Below are 20361 nucleotides of genomic sequence, written 5' to 3'. Positions count from 1 at the left end.
TAATTCCACGCATTGCAGGAAACCCAAACAAAACACGCAATAAGAGGTTCTAATGTAAGCATCCTGTTAATGTTGGTGGTGTCAGTTACACAATGGACCCGGCACCAGCACAACAGAGCCAGCAGTGCACAGGCAGGAATGCATTTCTTACTGACCGTGCAGCCAAGCTGCTCTCAGTGTCAAAAGACTCCAACCTAAAGAAACATCTGGAAATAAGTTCTTTTTAAAAGCTAACGTTAGCCTACTGCAGCTAGCTTGTTTTAGTTGTGGTAGCTACCTGGGTTATGTGCCAGATAATGAGGCGCGGTGGCCTGCAGGGTCTGAAAGTGCTCTTGTTTTCTGGACACAAGCCACAGGTTATGGAACCAAGTGGCAGCTGGCAGCGAGAAACGCTGCGTCCCAGGAGTCCGACGTCGGTCACAGTTTAAATAAACACACACAAAACACAGGAGCCTACTGTGCTGACTGTCACAACGCACACGTACTGAGCTCTCCAATGCTGCCAACGCAGGTGGCAAGGAGCGCCTGCTCCAACATCCGCAGCTCCAGCTGGATGTAGGCATCTTCCCTGCTCTCTGTGTATGGGCTGATGTGGGCTGGGAGTGACAGCTCACCTACAAACACAAAGAACATTTATGACGCTGTAAGTTTTTAGCCAAGTTTCCTGTATAAAGGTGGGAGTTGGTTTGTTGCATCACTTTGGCCTATGTACGTGGTTGGAGAAGGTTCTGTCTTCAGAAACTCTTTGCCAGTTTTAAACTCATCACTGCAACGTAGCATTACAAAAGTATCTTACAAACACAAAGAGAACATCATGGATACAACAGTTCTGAACGCACTGCAGCACAAAAGCTCTCTCATGTTATTGACATGATGCACCACCACTTCAGGCCATCTGCTAGTACGATACGATGCAGCCAAGCAGCCACTTTAGAAAAGCCCATACAGATATACGCCATCACACACACACACACACACACACACTCGTAGATCCCTGACCATTGTGTGCTTTTGAATCGGGGATTTGCTGACTCGTAACCTTACGCACAATGGAAGCCACATCACTGATGGCAATCTGCAAAAACTAAAGCCCAACAGAATACAAATCCAGCTTTAGTGAGGCATTCACAGTGATCATGTGTGGAGACATGAACATGACTGACCAGCCAGGACAGATGGGGATGGTGAAGTGGTTGTAACCACTGGAGCGTTTACAGGTACTTAGTTTTCAAGTTCAATTCAATTCAATTTTATTTATACAGCGCCAAATCACAACAACAGTCGCCTCAAGGCGCTTTATATTGTACAGTAGATCGTACAATTATAGTAAGAGCTAGCTAGAGTAAGCTAGCATTTTCTGCATCCTTACTATACACCAGTGTTTTTAAAACTTAAGATCCAGCAGATTTCACAGTCAGAATACAGACAGATCTTCATCCTCTTTGACGTCTTCCCTTTTGTCATTGCCCTCGACCGGTCTCTGCAGATGGCGGCCCCTCCCTGAACCTGGTTTTGCAAAAAGAGGTTTTGGGGGTCTTTTTCTCCCCACTGTTGCCAAGTCCTTGCTCACTGTGAATCATGTAATTCCACTGGTTCTCTCTATGGTCAGATCTTTAGCCTTGACATGACCATAAACCACAGGTGTCGAGGGCGGGTGTCCTGCAGGGTTTAGATGTGTCCTTGATCCAACACAGCTGATTCAAATGGCTAAAGACAAGATAAGATAAGATAAGATAACCTTTATTAGTCCCACACGTGGGAAATTTGTTTTGTCACAGCAGGAAGTGGACAGTGCAAAAGTTATGAAGCAAAAATTAGAATAAAATAAAATAAGAATAAATACAGTACACATCATAAATGACCTCCTGTTGAAGTTCTCCAGAGGCCTGGTAATGAACTCATCATTTGATTCAGGTATGTTGACCCAGGGTGAGATCTAAAACCTGCAGGACACCGGCCCTTGAGGCCTGGAGTTCGACACCCCTGCCATAAACCATAACTATTATGCAACAGTGAAAATACTTTATGCTTGTTGTACAGCAAGCATTTAAACCTGACAAAACTAGGGTTAAATGCATGCTGTACAGCATTCAGAAAACTCAAAGGTGAAGTATAATGAAGGCCGCGGGGATGCACCGCCTAGACAGCTCAGTATTATCTAGAGCAGGGGTAGGCAACTCCAGGCCTCGAGGGCCGGTGTCCTGCAGGTTTTAGATCTCACCCTGTGTCAACACACCTGAATCAGATGATTAGTTCATTCCCAGGCCTCTGGAGAACTTCAACACATGTTGAGGAGGTCATTTAGCTATTTGAATCAGCTGTGTCAGATCAAGGACACATCTAAAACCTGCAGGACTCCGGCACTCGAGCCCTGGAGTTTCCTGCCCTTGATCTAGAGGAAAACCAGTTCACACGTACAGGTCAGGGGATCTTTAAAGGACTATGTCCTATGTATGCTGTTCAACAGAGGTTTTGATGGCATAAATGGCCCAGAACTGTGAACTAACTCTAGAACAGAGTAATCAGTGCAACCCTGAACATACTGTGGACAAGCTCAGAATCTGGCAGAGCTGAGGTACTTAGATGGTGATCAGATCACATGTTAAGATCAATAGAGGCTTGGAAATGTACAAAAGAAAACAAATCAAATATGTATAATTTTATACCCCAACTGGCCATGAAAGTTACAGTAAATGGCTCAGTGTATTAGAAACAATACTCACCGTACGGTGTGGCCCAAACCTCATCCAACACCTCTGGGATATACGGGAGCTCAATGTTAATCAGACTGTTTATCAGCCTGAGCTGATTCATTCCTCTCTACTGAAAAAACATCTCTGCTTTCTAAAACCAGGCCTGGCCTGAAATAAAGAAATCTTTGGTTAAAAAACGGACTTGTGTAGGTGATAATCGATGCTCATTACCCTGCTATGTTTACAGACAGGAGACAGGGTGAACAGGCATCTATTCATTGGTACACAACAGGGGACCAGTCTGCAGCGGACAAAGCACAAATCACTGTTCTCTAATACCGACCTGTGTAGGACCGACCCCCCCTAAAGACACGCCTGAGCTCCTGTTCCCAACACTGCCCTGCTTACATCCAGAATCATGAGTGATTAAGTCATTTCCTTTGACGATCTCCTTGTGTGTACCTGCGGCTCAGTGAAAACAGTGCTCAACAACCCTCGAGCCTGCAAGCACACACTGTGAGAAAGACTGAGTGTATGTGTGTGTGTGTCCCAAATGGAGAGAGAGGCTCAGTCCCCGGCCCCGAAAACAACAGCTCTTTTCTGCTGCATGGTATAATACTGCAAGTGTTTGGTTGAGACAACAGAACCAGAGAGTCAAAGGTTGTGTGTGTGTTTCAGTGTGTGTTTGTGTGTGTGTTTCAGTGTGTGTTTGTGTGTAAGGGTTTGAGGTTACAATCTCAGTCCCGATCCAGACTAAACCAGGAGAGAAGGAAATACATTTAAAAACAATCAAAACCTCTGCAGTGCTGTGAAAACGGGTCAGATAGTGACAACATAGAACATTTACATGCAGAAGATTGATTTTATTATTGCTACAAAAATAATTTAGAGTAAAGACCTCTGTCACCTTCTCACTGTGTTTATTCACCACTCTCCATTTAATCATGAGTTATTATTAATCTCTGGCTCTCTTTAACAGAGGGTCTTTATCCTGTCTTCCTTCTCTCACCCCAACCAATCACAGCAGTTGGCCCCGCCCCTCCCTCAGCCTGGTTCTGCAGGAGGTTTCTTCCTGTCAAAAGGGAGTTTTTCCTTCCCACTGGCGCCAAAGTGCTTGCTCATACGGGGTCACATGATTTTCAGGGTTTTGTCTGTTGTATTATTGTATGATCTTTACCTTACAACATAAGCACATTGAGGCAACTGTTGTTCTGATTTGAGAAAACAGGGAATCACAGATTGTTGCTAATCAAATTAATTAAGGCTTTTTTGAACTTCTGTTAAAGTCATTTATAACCTGTTGCTGTTCTAATATTTTAGGACTAAATCACACTAGAGTAAAAATAGGATGTCAACTAGTTGGGAACAAAAGGTTACCTAGTGATTACATCTTCAACCAGCAAAACTGTGGATGTAGTCGAGCCTCTGGATCTAAAAACTGAGTCAATAGTCTCGAATTCTTTCTAATGGTCAGCAGGGTCAAGTTTAAGAAAATGATCTTAGTAATCATTTTAAATAATTTATTGCATAAAGGCCTTCTTAACTATATCTCTCTGTTCATACTTTGGTTCGTTAAAATAGATGATAAAGGCAGAGCATGCTTTTTGTGACTGACAAATTGTAACCAGACCATTAGGCATGCTTTGGATGTAAGATGCATCCCTCACTTATTTGGCTTTCATTCTACTAAGGATACGGCGTTTCATTTTTTCTGACTTTTCTCAATTTAATTAGCCAAAACCTGCACCCCAGTTCAAATAAAAGTTAATAACTGGCTGTGGTATCCATGGTGTCAGTGTCCCCACTATAGCACTGCCTTTTTAACTTGACCTGTTGGTCAGAATAGAAGAGAGATGGATGCTTAACCCAACAATGTAGACAAGAGCCTGCAGCTGCAGAAATATTATAACCATGGAAAAGGGATTTTTGAATTCACACAGTTCACCCAAAAGCACCAGTAAGTCACTTGTTTGTGTAGTATACAGTATGATAATACAGTACAGTACAATACAGTATGATCCTAAACAATCTAAGTGTTTTTAAGTGGAGGTCAGAAGGTCAGTCAGAGCACAGCTCAGTGTTCATAACATCAAGGAACCTGAACAGACTGTTTAAAGTCAACTTATGGTAGAAACAATCCGTATCAGGGCTTTTATGATATGATCTCTGTTTCACATGGAGCCAACATGACAACACTAATGGGGCAAACATGAAGAAGCTGCAGAAACAAGATTCAAATGTCACGTTTTGTGCGGGCACAGAAAAACAGAGAATCCTGTACTCTTACTTGGGTGGGATTAAATAAAGCCTCCTCTCAGAGAAATGTCAAACACACAGGCAGAATTAGCGGGGAGATGTTGTTTTCGTAGTATAATCTGGTTAAAACCTGCAGGCCGCATGTCTGGAGCGATTCTGTATGGACTGTGTTGGCTTGGGGCAATGAGCGCACAGAGCCAGGAATCAGCAGCCATGAGATGCTGTTAACAGCAGAGCAGAGCTCCAACATCCAAACGGCCTCCTGTCACAAAGAAGTTTACAGTTTGATTAAAGCTGGTCAGGACAGAGCCATCCAATGTACTCGACCTCTGGTTAACCATTTACTTTGGTGCAGTTGTCCATAAAATGCTCCTGCTGGAGCCTTCCTTCGCTCTGTGGTGGAGCTCACAGATTGGGTTGTATTAGCAGGAGGATACAAAGTAGCCAAGCCATTAAAACCACATTTTCCTTCTGTTTTGTAGTTTCACATAAAGGCCAGATGGAGATGACATTAAGTGACATTTGGGAGCACAATGAGTGTTGGATTACTCTATGTAATCTGACCCAGCATCAGATACTTTCTCCAGCTGGCTGCATCCACTTCCTCCTCAGTCTGAGCTGACAGAGTGACCACCACAGTCATTGTAAATCTCTCTCTCTCTCTCTCTCTCTCTCTCTCTCTCTCTCACACACACACACACACACACACACACACACACACACACACACACACACACACACACACACACAGCTCCCATGACCTTGCACAAAGGATTGTAACATCACTAATATTACTGATTACAGTAATATTTGGTTGTTGAGATCCTGCCTGTAGAGCTGACACAGTAAATAAATCTAAGTCAGCTTTCACATAACCAAAGCGTTCTTCAGGTAAGCCATCTTTGTTGGTGACACGGCGAACACCATCATGGTGCGTCTGCTCTCTGAGCCATTAGCAGTTTGCAGCAGAACAACTGTAACCACTGTATTTGCTGCAGAGTAATTCATCTGCGCCTCTTTTTCTGTTCTCTGTCATCCTGCTCATGACCCAGAAATCAGCCTCATCAGTGCATCGTGTTGAAGGACGTCAGAGTTATTCAAATATATTTGGAGGAAAGAGGAGAGTTACTGAAGGATGCTCAGGAGTAAAAATAGTTCACTGATTTTTTTAACCTACACAGAAGCACATGAAAACTACAGATGTCACAAAGGAAGACAAAAAAAAGCCTCATGTAAGGAGATCGCTCTGAGCTGATCTGACAACCATGTGCAGTGCAGTGTTAGCCTAAATCTGCTTTCTGTTGTACTTACAGTTTTTTCTGATGGCTTGAGCACATTTTTTGTAACTATTGGCTATTTTTGCAAAACTCTACACACAAATAAGAAATCTCTTCACCCAATCAGCAAAACATTGTAGTTTTCTTGTAAAAGCAAATAACCCTTGCTTAACTCACCACACCTTTGTAAAAATGGTATTTTCGTATCCAACAGTTAACACAAGCCATCATATTAATAAGCACACAATGCACCAACTACACACTGATGGTATGAATAAAAAACACATCTGGCTTTTGCTTTCTCTGTGCACAAGGTAGGCTATGTCAGATTGAGCTCATACTTTTGTCATAGATCCGTAAGCATAGAGGGATCCAAACTTCAAGTACTGGTGTTTATTCACACACATCAAAACAAACACAAGTGTTTATTTCCAAGTATAGGATTATTTGCAATCGCCATATTGACTATATGGGTTTCTTGGCATCTGGTCGTCTAGCAATTCTGTAAAGTAACAATTTCAGTATTTTTACATCTATGGTATTGTTGTGTTTCTCATTGGCATATGGCAGTAGTGCTGGGCGATATGGAAAAAATATTTATCACGATATGAATTCTTTTATATCACAATAACGATATGTATCACGATATACCACCTGACCTGTGGTCATCTGGAAAGTATGCAGTCTGTAAACAGCGAGTGGAGAGGGTGCAGTCTTTCTTTTGAGTTACCGTAAAGCATGTCGCAAATCCGGGTGCACGTAAAGCAGCACCATGTCGCAAAACCACAAGACAGAGTTTCTTTGCAAAAAATATCATTTTTTTATACTTTATTTTCTCTTGCATAAAGTTAAGAGCATGTATAGTGAGAAGACCACACTAATATATTTGCCACAGGCTATTTAACCCTTTAAGACCTACCATAGAACCAAGTCCGCCAGAGCTTGTCTTTACATTTTACATGCTGTAGTGCCATTTGTGGGAGCATTTCAAGTTGCTATACATCAATACAACCGTTATAGCCCAAATTTTAATAATATGTATGCATTAAGTCCATAGTAACTACGTAAATTGCAAAAAAGTGCAATAAACTACAAAAAAATTGAAAATCGTTTTTGTTTTGTTTTTTACATATATTTCTAGTTAGAGAAATTTAAGAGGCTTATCCCTCAAAACTGTAAATAGTTTCCTTTTTTTTTTTTTTTTTTTGTCTGTCCCATTTGGTTCTTTAGCCGTCAGAATTGTTGTCTGAAGACCAACAAGGATACCAAATGGATTTATTTTGCCAAATGGATCATCATGGCATTGCCGTATTGGTCCATTTGATCAACTTTTGTTGTTATTATTTATTTCATTTTCAGTAGTTACAGATGAGACAGACATGATTGGGGGATAGGAAAGGGAGAAAGAAAGAGAGGAAGGAAAAGAAAAACAGAAGGGAAAAGGGACAGTGAGAAAGGGCACTTACAAAGACAAAGAGAAAAAAAAAATATCTCCTGGATCACCTGTTGAGAGAAAAAGAAGAGAAAACAAGCAAAAAAAAAACCCAAAGTAACATACTAAACACAACACCATCATGTTAATCTAGCTAAGTGTAAACAGCAATAAATACTAAATATTGAATGTTGTTGTGCAGCACAGACAGCGCACAATGTGCTTTGAAGTAGCAGCTAAGAAAGGTGTAGTTTATGTCTACGAACAGTGAACACCCATGTGCACACCCGTGTGGATCAGCGCGCTTGTATACAGAAGGTTTCCCCATGTAACGGTCTGCTAGAGGGTGTGGAGGGCCATAGCCCCGTCCCCCAGAGCATGAAGCAGGCATGGAGGAGATCCAGGCTCCAGACATCCAGGGACCCCAGAGTGCGAGAGCCCAAGGAGTACCACCGGAGGGGCATCCGTGCCACCCTCCTGGGAAGGGCTGAGGAGATCCCCAGACGAGGGGTCACCCAGTAGCCACAGAGCAGAAGCCAGAGGGGGCTGCACCGGCGTGCCCGCCGGCTCTGCCGGCAGCCAGCAGAGCCGGCGTGTGAAAATAGTTTCCAACCACAAGAAATTTATTTTGAGTGCAGTTTCATAGTTTTATTTTTGAGATACACTAATTTTTATATACTACAGGAAAAATGAAAATAAATAAATGCAAATTTGCAAGAACACAGCATGTGCATCAAAATAAACTATTTCCAACAGTGTAATTTGAGTTCTAAGCATCCCAGAAACGATACAGAAAAGCATAAAGTCAAACATGACTTTTAAAAACACCAACATAGGCTTTGAAGCAAAAAAACTACATTTTCCGCGAAAATGACGTCACTTCCGGTTTCGGACAGGTAATGGCGGACATGCGATAGTTGCGCTGACTTATATTCCAAGTAGGAAGTGTTATGAACAGCTGATCGGATGGCAAAGCCTGTTTCTGGAATATTATGTTTTTGTTGCTGCAAGTCTGGAATATTATGTTTTTGTTGCTGGAAGTGCTTTTTATGCATTTTTTGCAAAGCTATATGTGGAAGGAAACCGTGACCTAGGGCAAGCTAATGGAATAAGATGTAAGTACAACTCCTACGGTTTCATATGCAAAAAAAAAAAAAATTATTGCGAGACGTGGTTCCAGTTCTACAGGGATTTAAAAATAGTTAGGGAAAACGGAGCGTGCCTGCTCCGACCGGTTGTAAAGGGTTAATGATATATTTTATGTAATAATTTATAAAATTAGGGTTAGAAACGATAGAAGACAAATGGCACGATAGACACTTTTCTATCGTCCGCACGATATATATCATCATATCGCCCAGCACTATATGGCAGTGCTACAAATCTTAGTGCAAAGTGACTGTACGAACTGATTCTCATCAGCCAGCTTCCCTCAGGGTCATTCCATGGTTGATTACATGGTCCACTATTGTAGCTCTGATGTCATCAGCAATTCTATTTCTTACTCTTCTTACCCTTCCTCTCCCCCCTCCTCGTCCTCCTCTCCCCCCCTCCTCGTCCTCCTCTCCCCCCTCCTCGTCCTCCTCTTGCTCCTCCTTGTCCTTGTCGTCCTCTTCGTCCTACTTCTTCACCTCCACGTCCTCTTCCTCGGCCTCCTCTAATTCTCACTCTTCCTGGTCCCTCCATTGTACTCCACACCAGAGGCGGAGCCAGACATTTGAAACACCCGGGGCTTAGCCCTAAAGGGTAGTATGCATGTGGGTTTTTGTTTTGTTTTGTTTTTTTGGGGGGGGGGGGTAGAAATGACTAAAAGATTAATAGGCTCTGTTTTGAGTTTTGTTCAAAAAAGAATGACTTCATATAGGGAAAAATATGTATCACATATGCAGGACACCTTAAGCTAGTTTTTTAATTAAGCAGCAAGGCAGAACAAAATCAGGACTGTATCAAGACACGAGGACTAAACCCCAATTCAACCAGACCCAGAACTGATCCAGAATTAAAACAGGACTACAACAGTTCAAAATCAGGACTACTGAGGACTTAACCAAGACAGAACCAGAATCAGAACTAGATGATAGTAGCACTAAAAATCATCATAGACCTGCACTACACTTATTTTTTAATTCTACCAAAGTACACTATTTAGATTCAGAAAAGTTTATATAATTATTTAGCTTTGTTGTGCAAATAAGCCTGCAGAACTTAATAAATGTAGAATTTGAAAAATAACAAACCTAAAAAGAAACACTAGCTACGAGATACATGAGTACCTCTGATACGGTGATACTTTTGGTAAACAAATATTTGACTAACATGTGTGTCTCACCTGCTCTTGTTCCATCTCTGTTCTGTCATTCTCCATCTCTCTCTCTGCTCCTCTCTCCCCCTCTCTGCTCCTCTTTCACCCCTCTGCTCCTCTCTCCCCCTCTCTGCTCCTCTTTCACCCCTCTGCTCCTCTCTCCCCCTCTCTGCTCCTCTTTCACCCCTCTGCTCCTCTCTCCCCCTCTCTGTTCCTCTCCCCCTCTCTGCTCCTCTCTCCCTCTCTGCTCCTCTCTCCCCCTCTCTGCTCCTCTCTCCCCCTCTCTGCTCCTCTCTCCCCCTCTCTGTTCCTCTCCCCCTCTCTGCTCCTCTCTCCCGCCTCTGCTCCTCTCTCCCCCTCTCTGTTCCTCTCTCCCCCTCTCTGCTCCTCTCTCCCGCCTCTGCTCCTCTCTCCCTCTCTGCTCCTCTCTCCCCCTCTCTGCTCCTCTCTCCCTCTCTCTGCTCCTCTCTCCCCCTCTCTGTTCCTCTCTCCCCCTCTGCTCCTCTCTCCCCCTCTCTGTTCCTCTCTCCCGCCTCTGCTCCTCTCTCCCTCTCTGCTCCTCTCTCCCGCCTCTGCTCCTCTCTCCCTCTCTGTTCCTCTCTCCCCCTCTCTGCTCCTCTCTCCCTCTCTGTTCCTCTCTCCCCCTCTCTCCCTCTCTGTTCCTCTCTCCCCTCTCTGCTCCTCTCTCCCCCTCTCTGTTCCTCTCTCCCGCCTCTGCTCCTCTCTCCCTCTCTGCTCCTCTCTCCCGCCTCTGCTCCTCTCTCCCCCTCTCTGTTCCTCTCTCTCTCTCTCTCTCTCTCTCTCTCCCTCTCTGTTCCTCTCTCTCTGCTCCTCTCTCCCTCTCTGTTCCTCTCTCTCCCTCTCTGTTCCTCTCTCTCCCTCTCTCTCCCTCTCTGTTCCTCTCTCTCCCTCTCTGTTCCTCTCTCTCCCCCTCTCTGCTCCTCTCTCCCTCTCTGCTCCTCTCTCCCGCCTCTGCTCCTCTCTCTCTCTCTGCTCCTCTCTCTCTCTCCCTCTCTGTTCCTCTCTCTCCCTCTCTGTTCCTCTCTCTCCCTCTCTGTTCCTCTCTCTCCCTCTCTGTTCCTCTCTCTCCCTCTCTGCTCCTCTCTCCCCCTCTCTGTTCCTCTCTCCCTCTTTGTGCTGACAATCAAGCCAAACACCAACATCATCAAATATACAGTTGAAACCAGATATTTATAAACTCTTCAGATAAAAACACTTTTTTAATTGTAACATCAAATCAGACTGTTTATTTTTTTAGATTGATAAATATAAAAACATATTTGTTAAATTTAAGAGTAAAGAGAGAAACTATCTGTATTTCTTAATTGTAAATGGCACCAAATTGTATTCAAACTGAGCCACACTTATGGAGCTCCACAATTCTTTTCCTGGTGTTTTGGTTGACATCTCTTGATTTTCCCATGTTACAGAAACAGGCTCTGTGTTTTGCCTTATATGCATCCACAGGTGTGCCACCAATTTACTCACATGGACTCTACTAACCTATCAGAAGCTTCTTCAGCTCAGAATGGAATCGTCTGGAGTTTTCTTATTAATTAACAATAAACTTAGTGTATATGTACTCCTAAATTTGATGAAAGTGATAAAAATAGACAGCTCCCTCTCTTTTTATTCTGACATTTAACTAATTCAAAAGATATTTCAATATTTATTTATCCAAAACAAAACAAGTTTACTCTAAATTGATGTTGTACAGTAAAAAAAATGTTCTTGTGTTTTCCATAAAGTGTATGTAAATATCTGGTTTAAACTGTGAATATTCTGCTGTGTATCGAAACTCCTCTTGTTTTGCATAGAAATATACTGAACAACACACAAAGCATAATATATAAAATAACATCTACCAGAGTTTTTTTCTTTGAAAGAAGCTCCTTATGTCCATTCTTGTGTATCTGTACATTACTGAAACCGAGTTATTTAGCCGTGGAGGGTAACAACTGAAAATATGAAATAAACACACATGTGAGCTAAGACTCTGTAAAAAAAACAGCATTGTTGTTGTTCGGCTTTTCATTTCGCCATTTGTTGATTCACTCGAAGAGCAAGTAACGTAACATGGGTCAAGTGATCAGTTTGATATCAATCTTTCATGATACACCGTCATATTTACATCATTTGTACAGTACGAATGATTTGCTTTGGTACCTGGTCAAACTTCAGTTCTCCTCTGTCTGCCTGGCTACGTTTCTCTCAGCGCACTCGCAGGCAGCAGCTGCCCCGCCCCCTCGCTCAGTCGCTTAGTACCTGAGCTCGGATCATACCAATATTAGGGGGGATTTACGCACAGTCGTAAATTCCCACAGTGTGCACTACGTGCTTCGAATATTGTGTGTAGTTTTTTGTTTTATACAGTTGTCAGCCAGGCATCCAACTATGAAAAAATTACACTCCAAAAGATCCCGGGCTTCTGAAAAAACAACCCGGGCTTAAGCCCAGTAAGCCACCCCCCCGCTCCGCCCCTGCTCCACACACAGAGCTTACCTGTGTTATAGTGCTTAGGCTGATTGCAAAGTGAACTAATTATCTAAAAAAGTTTTCACATGTGACAGTGTGCCAGACAGTTGGCAAAATAGTGTAAATAATGGCCTTAAATGTGTATAGTTTTGCTAGGAGTGTGTTGATCATTTGGAAATTGAGTGTAAAGCAGTGAGTTGTGTTTACAGTTCTGCAAAAAGAGTGCTGTGCAGTGGATTGTAGCTACAGGTTTGCAAAGTGTGTGTTACAAAATGGCAAACTGAGTGCAAAGCAGTGTTTGTGCTTTTAGTTTTGCAAACTCAGTGAGTGGTTTTGTTATAAGTATTAATAGTTTTAGAAATTGTGCTATAAGAATCACAGTTAGGGTTTAAGCATTCAGAAAAAACTGTATTATGAGCTGTGTCTGTGGATGCTATCAGCAAGCTGTCTGCAAACAAAGTGGAAATATTTGCTCAGGTTTCACTGCTTTTCTTGCCAGATCAGGAAGAATACTTTGACTGTTTGGACCAACTGTTCCTACTAAAGAAAGATGCAGTTGTACAAGTGTGTGTGTGTGTGTACGTGTGTGTGTGTGTGTGTGTGTGTACGTGTGTGTGTACGTGTGTGTGCGTGTCTGTGTATGTGTGTGTGTGTGTGTGTGTGTGTGTGTGTGTACGTGTGTGTGCGTGTCTGTGTATGTGTGTGTACGTGTGTGTGTGTGTGTGTGTGTGTACGTGTGTGTGTGTGTGTGTGTGTGTACGTGTGTGCGTGTGTGTACGTGTGTGTGTGTGTGTGTGTGTACGTGTGTGTGCGTGTGTGTGTGTACGTGTGTGTGCGTGTCTGTGTATGTGTGTGTACGTGTGTGTGTGTGTGTGTGTGTGTGTGTGTGTGTACGTGTGTGTGCGTGTGTGTGTGTGTGTGTGTGTGTACGTGTGTGTGTGTGTGTGTGTGTGTACGTGTCTGTGTATGTGTGTGTGTGTGTGTACGTGTGTGTGTGTACGTGTGTGTGTGTACGTGTGTGTGTGTGTGTGTGTGTACGTGTGTGTGCGTGTCTGTGTATGTGTGTGTACGTGTGTGTGTGTGTGTGTGTGTGTACGTGTGTGTGTGTGTGTGTGTGTGTACGTGTCTGTGTATGTGTGTGTGTGTGTGTGTGTGTGTGTGTGTACGTGTGTGTGCGTGTGTCTGTGTATGTGTGTGTATGTGTGTGTGTGTGTGTGTGTGTGTACGTGTGTGCGTGTGTGTACGTGTGTGTGTGTGCGTGTCTGTGTATGTGTGTGTATGTGTGTGTGTGTGTGTGTGTGTGTACGTGTGTGCGTGTGTGTACGTGTGTGTGTGCGTGTCTGTGTATGTGTGTGTATGTGTGTGTGCGTGTGTGTGTGTGTGTGTGTGTGTGTGTGTGTGTGTGTGAGTGCGTGCGTGTGGGTGTGTGCATGGGTCAGAGGCTAACAGCACTCAGTCATTTACTTTCCCCGTTCGTCCTGATGGGAGGGTTGGGGCCTGTAGTATCCCAGCGTGTTGCAGGCAGTGAAATGTGGTGCCTGTTGGTGTGGGGCTGTGTTACCATGTTTCTGTTATGACTCGTGCCAGTTTGCATGATCGTTTCGCTGTTTCCTGGATGATTAAGATGCCGCGTGCAGCATGATGGATGTGCAGACTTTCGCAATAGAATCCAGTTTTCAAACTGGACCCAGTTTTAGTTCTAAGTTTATCACAGTTTGAGTTGTTCCTTGTTGTTAAGTCTCCATCTCTGTGGTTAATGTGCCAGTGATTTGGTTTCTTCCTGTTTTATTTTGGCAGTCCTTTGTCTGTTAGCTCTGTATTTAGTTTTATTTCTTATCTTGATTCTGCTGACCTGTGCCTTGTTTTCCCCGGCTGTGTTCTCGCTCCCGATATACTCATGTGTCTATTTAAATCCTCAGTCTACTTGTGAGTACAATATAAAGCGCCTTGAGGCGACTTTTGTTGTGATTTGGCGCTATATAAATAAAATTGAATTGAATTGAATTGAGTGTTGTTTTTTTGTCTCACTGTGTTACTGTTGCATGTAGAGGAACGACGTTATTGTGAATCGTTACATTTTTGCAAATTGCTGAGTGGTACAATAACATATATTGTGATTTATTACTTTTTTCAAAGGCTAATTATTTTGTCTGTTAAGTTAAAATCATCTCACTTCAGTTGATTTTTATGTGAAAATCTGATTGTCACGCACACCAAGCTGTCAACTAAAATCTGCTATCAATGTTGCCATGAGACAGTCAGTCTTCTATGGTGTCAAGTTTGCAATTACATGCAATCTGTTCCTAATAATACAGCAATTAACTGTGATAAAAGGTCAAAAATCACAAACAGGTTTCTGTCTGCATAGACAGAAACTCACATTTACTCTCACATTTGCAGCCTCCTCTTCACAGTATTCTCAAGTATTTAATAAAATATCAATATTTGGTGTCCCTGTCTTGGTGTCTATACAATATCTCCATGCAAAATATGGCAATACTCTGCTGTATCGACACCCCCCCCCCCCCCCCCCCCCGTATCTCCTGTTCCCTGTATCTCAGTTTGGTTTTTACTTGTGGAATTTCATCAGCCAGAACAAACGGCTCACTTTTTGCTTGCAATCTGCCTGTTTCTGTGTCTGCTTTAGGGCCCACACTTCAACACACTAAACACGACAAATTTGTTTGAACATATAAGGGAAACGATTCAATTCAATGTCATTTATATAGTCCCAAATCACAACTCTGTTTCACCAGGTGTGGGCCCTAGGTTCTGTAAGCATGCTGTTGTTGAGCCAATATTAAAAAGAGCAGTTTGGATCCAACACAGCTTAAGAATTATAGGCCTATCTCTAAGCTTCCATTAAAATTCTGGAAAAAGTAGTTGCAGATCAACTTACCACTTTTTTAGAAAAACATGAAATTTATGACAAATTTCAGTCAGGTTTCCATAAAAATCACTCAACAGAAACTGCAAAATTAAAGTCTCTAGTGACATTATGATGTCAGCTGACTCCGGACCGCTGTATCCCGTCTGGCTCTGGAGTGGTTTCAGTCATAACTCTCCAACAGATCTTTTAGTGTTTTTGCAAATCAGTTTGTCACATTCTAAGGATCTGACATGTGGGGTACCGCACATGTCAGATCGTTCTGGGACCGATTCTTTTTCTCCTGTACATGTTACCTCTAGGACATAATCAGGCAGTTCCCTGAGGTGTCTTATCACTTCTGTGCTGATGATATTCAACTCTACTGCTCTTTTAAGCCAATGGAAGTCCATAAACTGTCCTCTTTAATTAAATGTTTAGCTTCCATTGAACAGTGGCTTGGTGACAACTACTTACAGTTGAACTCTGAGAAGTCAGAAACATTAATTATTGCCCCCGACAACCAGATATCTCTAATCAAACAGCATCTTGGTTCTCTTGGCTCATCTGTTCACCCGAGCCTCAGGTGCCTTTTTTTTTAATTCTGCCATGTCCCTAGAACAACACTCTCGACAGTTAATTAGGAATTGCCTTTTTCAGCTAAGAAACATCTCCAAACTGCAAACTTTGTTGCCTAATATGAGTTAGAAATGGTTATTCATGGTTTTATTTCATCTCGCTTAGATTATTGTAACAGCCTTTTTCAATGTTTGAGCAAAAGGAATCTTGACCGTCTCCAGTTAGTCCAGTTAGTCCAGAATGCTGCTGCAAGGCTTTTAACAAAGACATGAAAAACGGAGCACATTACACCAGTTTTACGCTCATTACACTGGCTTCCAGTACATTTCAGAATTCATTTTAAAATCTTGGTACTGACTTTTAAAGCTTTGAATTGTGATGCCCCTGCCTACATTTCTGATCTTTTAGAACCCCGAGCTCCCTCTCGCAGCCTGAGATCATCTAATCAAAGGCTGTTGGTAGTCCCACGAACACATTTTAAAACCAGAGGTGATAGATCTTTTAGAGCGGTGGCCCCCAGGTTGAGGAATGCTCTAACTCCATCATTACATTGCTTTAATTGTATTTATTCTTTTAAAAAGCAGCTTAAGACTCATTTATTTAGACTAGCTTTTAATTAGATTTGTGCTGTATGTTTGATTGTGCTGTTTTTTTAAATGTATATCTGTTTTTATATTACTGTGAAGCACTTTGTGGTTTTTATCCTGTGAAGAGTGCTATATAAATAAATTGAATTGAAGTGAACAACAGTTGCCTTGAGGCACTTAATGGAAGGTAAAGACCGGTGACGGTGGGAAAGGAAAACTCCCTTTTAACAGGAAGAAACCTGACAGAACCAGGCTCAGGTAAGGGTGACCATCCGCTTGGGATAAGGGGAGGAAGAGTAGAGATGAATGATAACTAATGATGAAACGCAGGGTGGTGTATAAACATACAGTGGGTGAAAAAAAGGTAAGTGAAGAGAAAAAAAAGACAGTGCATCATGGGAAGCCCTCACCAGCCTCGGCACAACCAAGGGAGGATTCAGGGTCACCTGATCCAGCCCTAACTATATGCTTTATCAAAAGAAACAAAGTTCTAATCCAAATCTGTAAAAACGTAACCGTCTGTCTCACGAATTCAAACATGAAGCTGTCAAGCCTCAGTCCTAGCATTCATGTGGATCTTGCTTTAACGTGTACCTCCCACTTAAAAGCTGCAGCCGATCAAGCACACCTAATGATGGCAACAACACTCTCCATCAGCAGCACCCTCCCACAGCAGGACCAAGGCCACAAAGACTGCTCAAGAATACAATAAAGAGCACAAGGAATTAATCTGCCCTTCAAACTCGAGGCCGAAAACATCTCTTGTCAATTTTGTGACATAAGATTGATGCAAACTTTGCTCTGTAACACTTCCTCGGTTGCCCATTGTCCATGCTGTGATTAGAAAGAAATTCTTATCTCAAAATAACTTGGAGCTATTCAAAGACAAAATATGTTTAAGAAGAACAAAGCTGACCTCAGTGAGTCTAACAGACAGTGTTTCCTACTTACTACCCAAAATGCCTCTTTCCTGTCTGAAGGATTTTCTAATTGCTCTCTCTGTGGTGTTTGTAGACTTCTTAAGCTTCTGGTTCTTATTATCTGGACTCTGGAGAATTCTCAGCAATTTAATGCCATAATTAACTCGTCTAATCTGTAACACTACCCAGTTCAACAGAGGACCGAGTAGGAAGTCAGGGTTTTTCCCCTCTGTAGTGAGGTCAGCCTGTGAAGGTGTAGCCCACAACTGTCAGTCACAGATGCATGTATGCATGTATGCAAGTCCTGGCACTGTACTGAAGAAGAGTTTTTTTCAAAGACTGACTGAAATAACAAAAGCTGGCAGGTTTTCATCCAGGCATCTTCCTCTTTCTCACAAGCTATGATGTGAAAGTGTAACAGAGAAAGAAGAGGAAATATCACATATTATAAGATAAACGTGACAAAAATTTGGAAAGAGAAATCTCAGCAGAGCACCGGAAATCTGCTTTTACGCCTCAGACTAGCATGCTACAGCTGGACATAGTGTTGTTGTGTTTACTCCTATAACACCAGAGGTCAAAAGAACACTGCTTCACTGTGACTGACAGTGAAGTAAGAGCTCCAAAACAAAACAAGTCCTAATGGACAAATCGTTTTCTACTTTGATTTGTAACCAGATGAACATAATTATAATAAAAGTGAACATTAGATTGGAATGTTGGAATATTTTTAAGCACAAAGAACACATTGTATCCACTGTATCAGAAAAAAGGTGTCAGAACCTTTTTTGAACTTTTTGAAGTATCGTTTGTGGATCTGCTGGAATGTAACTTAGATGAGTTGGTTGTTGTAAAGCGTGCTATTTCTTATTTTGGATTTTCTGTAGTTGTTATTTTTCAATCTAAGGTTCTTGACAGGGGAGAGAAAAACAGCCTGTACGTATAACATGTGTATATATTATACCTGCTGTAAAGTCAAGCGATAAATTAATAACATTTGCATTTTGATCCTTTTTTTTAAATTTAGATCCGAATTTTTAAAAATCTATACTTTATTAAAAGTAAGGTTCAAAATCTCGTCATGAGGTCACTGAACTCACCATTGGCATTTTTGCCACATATGAGATGCTCGTAGACCTGCAGCAGCCCCCACAGCTCTGCGTCGTTGCTCAAAGCTCCATCCAGCAGCTCGGTGGTCACCGGACCGCAGATGACCCCGTCGATCTGCCCTCCCTCCTCTTCCGCGGTCAGCCTCGCCGCCTGCAGCCCACGTCCTGCCACTTCCTCTGCCAAAGTTTCGACACAGGCTGTTAGGCACACTGCAGCGTACTCGTGCACGCGAACCGACACCCGCGTCTCCACCATCCACCTAAAGAAACGGCCCACGGAGAGCGTGAGGCCGCAGCGCGAGGACTTGCCGCGCTGACGCGCGGTGTTCCCGGAGTTCATGCAGTACAGGGACACCGCCTTCACAGCAGATGAGATGCACTTCTCTGCGAGACCCCAACTCAACACCAGCCTCACTGCGCTCTGCACTTCCAGCCGTGTGCACCGCCTGTGCAGCTCACTCAGCCGCTGAGCCTCCCGGGAGATGCGCACCAAAGCTCTCCGAAGCAGGACAGAGAGCCGGTGGACCGCTTCCCTCGTGTATGACGCACGCGTGCCGGCAACTTTACGCACAACTTCCAGCAGCTCCTGTTCGATCCAGGGATACTCCTCCAGCTCGGGTAGAAAGGGGCATTTGGCCAGGATATCTGTCACGTCCTCCGGCAGCGTGCTCACAGTGTCCCAGCTACTGTTTCTGCTGTACAGGGAGCCGGCGTGCTGCCAGCAAGGACCCCGGTGAGGTGTGTTTAAATTTGGTTGCGAGTGCCCCGACCTGCCCGAGGACAGGCTGAGTGACGGGCAGTTCTCCCCCGCCATATAACCCGAATCCAGGCACAGGCCCTCTAGGATTTTAATCAACACATTGTTGGACATGATGTGGAGCTCTTTACGCACAATAAAGAACCCAGCTAGTGTTTACCATTCCAATTTTGAGCCCCAGTTTAAAGAAGAGAGGCTCCTACATCCAGCTGCCAGAAACACACAGCTGTAGGAGAGGCTGTACCAAACCTGACCGCAGTTTAAAGAGGGACGGAGTGTTTTACGCACAAGCGACCAATCAAACTCGAACTCACAGTCCTGCCACAACATCCTTTTCACCCTGCTCGTCAGCACCTTCCTGTGGCTATAACTATGCGTGATTATCTGTGGGTGTGTTAAAGTCATTGGAAAAAAAAAGTCTGGTGTATGATGTTCACATTAAAAACTACACTGGACTAGAACTCCTTTCCACCTCAGTTGTTTTTACTTTCCAAGTTGGAAAAGCCCAGACGAGACATATTTTGTTAAAAGCCAGCATGAACAACACGGAAGCTGAACTGTATTTTCAAAAAATGTAATTAAATTTGTCCTCTGAGACAAGCAAAGACCTTATTCAAAGCGTACGAAACCTGAGGCCTCTGATATGATGCAAGATTTCACCACATTTAGGTAAATTCATTGTTAACCACGAGCTTTCTATACAACGAACGTGGCTCTCTGGGGTACACCACCATTGTAACTTATGGTGCAATCAAACAACACCCTATAAGCAAGCAGTTTGCAACAGTAAGAGAAAAATTCCCTTTTAACTGCAAAAACACAGGCTCAGGGAAGACCAGCCATCTGCCATCACTGGTTGGGAGTGAGAGGCAGGAAAAAAGACAACATGGGAGAGAGCCGTCGATTAAAATGAATGAATAATGATTAAAGTGTAAAAACACATGGAGAGTGAAAAGAGGTGAATGAAAAAGAAAAGCTCAGTGCATCATGGGAAGACCCCAGCAGCCTAGGCCTATTGCAGCGTGCCTAAGGGATGGATCATGTGACCTGATCCAGCCCTAACGGCTTTAGCAGAAAGTTGAAGCCTAATCTTAGAAGCAGAGAGGGT

At 43.1% G+C, this 20361-nt stretch overlaps 1 protein-coding gene across 1 annotated transcript in view; it reads right to left on the bottom strand.

The window, feature by feature from the left end:
- Positions 1-19367, bottom strand: part of LOC134624857 (ankyrin repeat and BTB/POZ domain-containing protein 2-like) — a 29788-nt gene extending 10421 nt beyond the window's left edge. The window contains exons 1-2 of the mRNA XM_063469964.2: positions 18488-19367; positions 486-614 (exon numbers count right to left, since the gene is read on the bottom strand). Of these exons, the coding sequence (XP_063326034.1) occupies positions 486-614; positions 18488-19367 (1009 nt within the window). The remainder of the gene's footprint in view (positions 1-485; positions 615-18487) is intronic.
- Positions 19368-20361: the final 994 nt, after the last annotated feature.

Source organism: Pelmatolapia mariae, linkage group LG1 (genome assembly GCF_036321145.2).
Source record: "Pelmatolapia mariae isolate MD_Pm_ZW linkage group LG1, Pm_UMD_F_2, whole genome shotgun sequence".
Classification (NCBI taxonomy): Eukaryota; Metazoa; Chordata; class Actinopteri; order Cichliformes; family Cichlidae; genus Pelmatolapia; species Pelmatolapia mariae.
This window is presented reverse-complemented; position numbering and strand designations above follow the sequence as displayed.